Consider the following 5,606-nt stretch of genomic DNA (forward strand, 5'->3'; position numbering starts at 1 on the left):
ACCTTGCGGGAAAATCTATATCATTTTGCCTGTTATTTTTCGATATATGCGTTACCTTTTATTATTTCTTAAGGACAAAAGAAATGACACATCCAATACCTAATGTACGAAATATTTTATTTTTACGGTGTGATTGAAAAACCATTAGACATTGCGTCGCATACGTGCAAGTTTTTTTTAAAAAATGTATTAAAAAAGAAAATATGAGGTTGGTTAAATTCCATCTTAACCAACAAAATATTTACTCTCAAACTTTAGCAAGGCGGGATCAAAATCGTACGGTCCCCAAAAACGCTACCGACGAAAAGAATAATAAAAAAAATTTGTCGAAATACCATCAGAAATTAGCTAGCTCACTCTGCAAAATAATCGCTCCATTAACCCGTCGAAGCTTGAGATCCAGCGACGAGAGCACCAGATCTCAGATCAAAGGTACATTTTCCCGCTAATTTTGAGTTGTTGATTTCGATTTCTAGGGCGATTTCACGTCCATCGAGATTTAGATCTGGAATCAGGTTGAAGCTTTCGCTTCGAGAAGTTTCTCGATGTCGAGGAGAGCAGTTCCGTCTCGGCGTTTGGGCGATGGCGGAAGCATCCCGATGGTCGGTTCGCTGAATCCGAAGTCGAAAACCTCGCCATTGCTCTCGATTGTGCTCGTCCTTGTGGTACGATTTCGATTTTTTTTCTTTTAATTTTTCATTTTGAATATTTGTAACTTGATTAGGTTGTTTCTTGAAATTTTCTCAGGGCGCGTTTCTTATAATTGGATACTTTTACACTGGATCAGGTAGATTTTGTTATTTTTTAGGGAATTTTTTATATATTCTTTTATGTGAAAGTGTAAATTGAGTTAGGATTTTTTTTATTATTTAATTTTATCAGGTGGCAGTGATAAGGAGTCCTTCAACAGGATGGAAGGTAACACAGTTTTTATTTGCTTCACAATTTTTTATCCTAAAATACTTGTATTTGGATTAGTTTGATAATAATTTATTAAGCTACATTAATTATGAGCAAAGAATCACAAAATGTATCTCCTACCAGGGATCTATAAAGAGTTACATCTCAAGTATTATAAATGAGAACTATGTAAATGCTTAGAGCTAAATGTAAGTGTATCGATGCATCACTTACTGTGCAATTTATGCCATATAACTAACATTATAATGTGAATCCCAGTGCATGTTTAGTTCATAAGGATTTTCCTTGTTTTTGCATGCTAATTGACGGAAAGTTTGAAGCTAGTATATGTAGTATGGGCTAACTCCGTCCGCCAGTGTCACTTGATTGATTGAGTTCAATAATGTGTTTTCTGGTGAATCCTATCATATTGAAAGCCTATGTTACTGCAGCAAGGTCAAGCCTAATTGGATAAAGCTCTAAGCCTTACAAGTTCACTGTGTTATGTTATTTATTCTCACCTGTGATTTGACAACCCAAGTTTCTGCGGATTCCGCCTCAAATTGTTGGTTGAGTGGCTGAAGACATGGGCAACTATTGGAACACTGAGAGTTTGAGACACTTCAGCGCTAGTTTCCCGTTAAATTATTTGTAATATTATTCTTAAACAAAGAACATGGATATTTCGATAGCTATGGGACATGACTGTAGGTAGAATAGAATCGTAAACATTTTGTTGAGTTAGATAAGTTAAAGAAGTATGACAGCAGTTATTTGTGATTTTTCACAATTTTTTTTTTCACTTGTACAGGTGTTTCCTGCACAGCAGAGGTTCATCAGGCAATACCTGTTCTGCAGAAAGCATATGGTGACAGCATGCATAAAGTTTTGCATGTGGGCCCTGATACTTGTTCTGTGGTTTCTAAACTGTGGAAAGAAGAGGAAACTGAAGCTTGGGGTGTGGAACCATATGATCTGGAAGATGCTGATAGTAGCTGCAAGAGCCTTGTTCGCAAGGGCATTGTGCGTGTAGCTGATATCAAGTTCCCTCTACCTTACAGGCCAAAATCATTTTCGCTTGTAATAGTGTCAGATGCACTGGATTATTTATCTCCAAAGTATCTTAACAAGACCCTTCCGGACTTGGCAAGAGTAGCTGCAGATGGTCTTGTTATCTTTACTGGTACTTCCATAAACATCTCATGCCTTTATTCTGATATATTTCCATCTTCACTTTATTTTGTTTAGGGTTATATGCAACATATGGAATAATTGGAACTACATTCATGCAAAATCTGTATGTCATATGTGAAGCTGCATGTCCAACAGTATCACTAGGATCTATAGATCCAAAGTAAATGTAGACAATGTGTGTACTGTAGCTTTATTTATTTTTTAATGTGAGGCGGTTAATATTTAGGGGTCCGTAAGTAGCAACATTCAAGAACTAGTTATCTTTTTCACTTTTTTGTTCTTCATGTCTACATATCCTATATGCTCATATGCATTCTGTGAGATCAAAAGCCCTCATTGTTCTATAATTTAGATAAAGAGCCCATTCTTGTTGATAGCTTGGGTATTCAATTTGGAGCACCCAATGAATAAAGTTCAAAACATAGAACTAATAGGATAAGATTCATAGGCTTAGATTCAACCTGATCTGAATAGGGATTGTATTTATCAAGTCAAATCGGCCAACTCAGCTTGCAGCAGAGAATTAACTCTATGTACAGGCTTAACTCTTGCCGAATTTGCTAAGAGTTGCGTGTAAAGATTCCTAACCGGACTCCATCATATTCATATTTTTGTATATGTTATGAACAATTCATACTCACTGAAAATTTAATGTCAAATTTATGTATGTATACATACACAAAGACAATCGAGGAAACGACCACAAAATGGAGAAAGGAGAAGATTGGATGGTGGCATATAGTCGAAGTAGCAACGTAGCTTTTAACTAGAAATAAATAAATTTCATGTAGCAAGGTTAGAAATAATATAGTGGAAGCAGCTTCTCTGAGGTGAAATTTTATGTTGGCATAAATAGAGTAAATCTTTTTCTTGTAATTTATTTAACATGATGAATAATCATAAAACATCTATATTCTTATTCCTTTCGATTTGTTTGTAGGTTATCCCGGTCAACAGAGGGCGAAAATTTCTGATCTATCAAAATTTGGAAGGCCGGTAAGTATTAAACTATAATAGTGGCTATTCGTTTACTGTCAAATATTTGGTTTGCCATCAATAACTTGTTTTTTGGGGGGTTGGTTGCTTATTATATCATTTTTTTTTTATCTGAAGTTTTAAGTTGCAATTGACCAGGAAACTGCTTAATGACTGGCCCCCATACAACTTGTCATATGCTTGTTTGAGTGTGCTTATAGTTTGAATAAGAACCAGAGGGTTTCTTATAGATAACAGCAATAATAACTTGCATTTATTCAGAATCTTCGGCGTCTTCTATATCCTTCTTTCTCTATGCATCTACTGTGACTAATCAAATATGTCATTTCCATCCCTTTTCCTTCTTTCATTCTAGGTCGCTTGAATTTTTTTGTATTAATCTCGTGATTTAAAATGGCTAACCAATTTCAACATGACTCTACTTTATTGGAGGATGTGGTTCATATGCAGAACTTCCTTTCAATAATTATATAACATCAGAGTAAAAGGAAAAATCTTTATTGCCAATATAATTATAAATGTTAAGGTAAAAAATCTCTTCACATGGAAGTAAAGAAATTTCGTATAGAATATTCCATCTGTTTTTCAGAAACGTCAGGAGTCTGTGTGATGCGTGCATGATAGGGTTAATCTTAAATTCAGATGTGAGTGAAGAAGCAAAAGTGTGCTGCAAGATAACCATAATATTAGTATTTCAGCAAAATGTTTATTTCTGACCAGGTCTCAAAGGCTTTATCTCAATTCTTCCTTTCTATCAGTTTGTTTGAAGCTGTTTTTTATTTAAAATTATTTAACTGATGTTAATCAGACTAATGGTTCTAAAACGAGTTAACGAAAAAAGGGAATTAAGGCGAAGCTCATGTGTTATGATCCATATCTTTGTATAGAATTTTGTATGTTACTAATATAAATAGTTTGGTGTCCAACTAAGGTTGTAATTTCATTTATACTGAGGTTTTTAAGTGTAATTAATGGGTTTCTCATGCCATTAAATTCACTTGAAATTCAGTAAGAGTTTTAATATTAGGAAGCTGTATGCTCTGTTGTATTGCCAAAAAAAATTCATTTGCTGTAATTATACCAAAAAATTTCTGGTTTATGTAGTCTATGTTAGAAATAATATTGCAAAATATTTTCTGCTTATACCTTATCATATCATCATGTACTGTTGCAGGTGAAATGGATCAGTTAGTAATGTTTCTTCCAATGTTAATATTATCGACCTTCCTGGTCAGTTGTCATTATATGATATATGTCATATATCTAGTACTATATCTGTTCTATTGGTGCCTGACATCAGAAATTTTCTAATAATGCTTTATTCCTTCTTGTAAACCGCATAACATTTTTGAATTTTAAAAGCCTCCGTACTAGTAATTCTCTAATGAGAAGCCTGACATTATTGGCCTTATTGTCTCGAAGGCCAAGCATCGGAGTGCTTCTTGGTGGGTCAGATATTTTTTCCAGACAGGCTTAGAAGAAAATGAAATAGCCATGAAGAAATTCGAGCAGGCTGCAATCAAGAAGTCATACAAGCCAAGCTGCCAAATTTTCCACGTCAGCCCATACAGTTGATCTCGTCCTACATTACGTTCCACCATCTAAAGCTCTATCCTTCCTGGAGGTCCGCATTCAACCTTTATGTGCTTCAATTGTAAGATTTGCTTGTATTTCTTTATTAGATTATTCTTGAGTAACGAAAATTGATTCGTTTCTGTCTAATCTCAATATATGGGTGCTGAGCTGATGGATATACATATTTTAGGTGCTTTGTTAGCCTGCTATCCTAACATAGTCAAGCTAAAGAGCTATTGCCAACTCAGAGATGCCGTTGCTATAATGCTTGTGGTCTAATTTCTAGTGGTCTAGTGCTTCGGGTGGTTTTCCTCTGCCAATCTCGCACGCACGCTATGCATGATTAATCAGTGTTATGTTATTCATCCAATTTTAACTTCAAAGCGCATACAAAAGTCTGATGTGTGTCATTGGTGTTTGTATCATGCAGTTTTAAACTCCTGCGTGATTAATCCTTTTTTTTTAGTTCGATGACAATATTTAGTCTGCTGTAGTGCGATATACGTACTTTACATTCTAGTTTACACACACATATGTATACGTGCAGGTGCGTACACGTGTCTGTATGTGTATGTGAAGCTATAGACCAAACCTGTGCCTTGTTTTTGTTATTGTCTAATCAGTGAACCAGTGCAAACATTTATGATGGCTTATCGGTCCTATTAGTTTAAACCCTGAAAACAACCTAGGAAAGTATTTGACTCATTTCTAAACCAACAATACGCAGATTATGTGGTCCCGCAGCAGAACCATTCATTCTCGTTCTCGAATCTGAACTATATAAGCTTCATCCCAGGACTCCCCAGTTCAATGTCCCTTTAATTTGTTTTCTGGTAAATGTTGCACTTTGTACTTTGTTGTTGTTGTTGTTGTTCACACCTCACAGGTGTTAACCCCCTGAAGGTTGATTAGATTCCAACGGGGGTCTTCAAATTTGCTTT

The 5,606-nt window shown here is 35.3% G+C and overlaps 1 protein-coding gene across 4 annotated transcripts; it reads left to right on the top strand.

Annotated features, from left to right (window-relative positions):
- Nucleotides 252–5,142, top strand: LOC109820387 (uncharacterized protein At3g49720-like). Of its 4 annotated transcripts, none has more exons than XM_020386518.1 (7): nt 252–665; nt 748–787; nt 883–918; nt 1,712–2,083; nt 3,035–3,090; nt 4,513–4,714; nt 4,856–5,142. In XM_020386518.1, the coding sequence occupies exons 1-6, from the start codon at nt 546–548 to the stop codon at nt 4,663–4,665; spliced, it is 777 nt and encodes a 258-aa protein (XP_020242107.1). In that variant the 5' UTR covers nt 252–545; the 3' UTR covers nt 4,666–4,714; nt 4,856–5,142. The 4 variants fall into 4 exon arrangements, 3 of the variants coding, with proteins under 3 accessions (XP_020242107.1, XP_020242106.1, XP_020242105.1); XM_020386517.1 differs by lacking the exon at nt 4,856–5,142 and having other exon boundaries at nt 252–432; nt 516–665; nt 4,513–4,847; XR_002241831.1 differs by having other exon boundaries at nt 253–665; nt 4,513–4,744.

This window comes from Asparagus officinalis, chromosome 8 (assembly GCF_001876935.1).
Source record: "Asparagus officinalis chromosome 8, Aspof.V1, whole genome shotgun sequence".
NCBI lineage: Eukaryota > Viridiplantae > Streptophyta > Magnoliopsida > Asparagales > Asparagaceae > Asparagus > Asparagus officinalis.

Coding starts and splice junctions, on each gene's coding strand:
- LOC109820387 (XM_020386518.1), top strand. CDS start 546: ATGTCGAGGAGAGCAGTTCCGTCTCGGCGTTTGGGCGATGGCGGAAGC. Junction 2,084..3,034: donor TGGTCTTGTTATCTTTACTG/GTACTTCCATAA, acceptor ATTTGTTTGTAG/GTTATCCCGGTCAACAGAGG. Junction 3,091..4,512: donor TATCAAAATTTGGAAGGCCG/GTAAGTATTAAA, acceptor ATTGTCTCGAAG/GCCAAGCATCGGAGTGCTTC.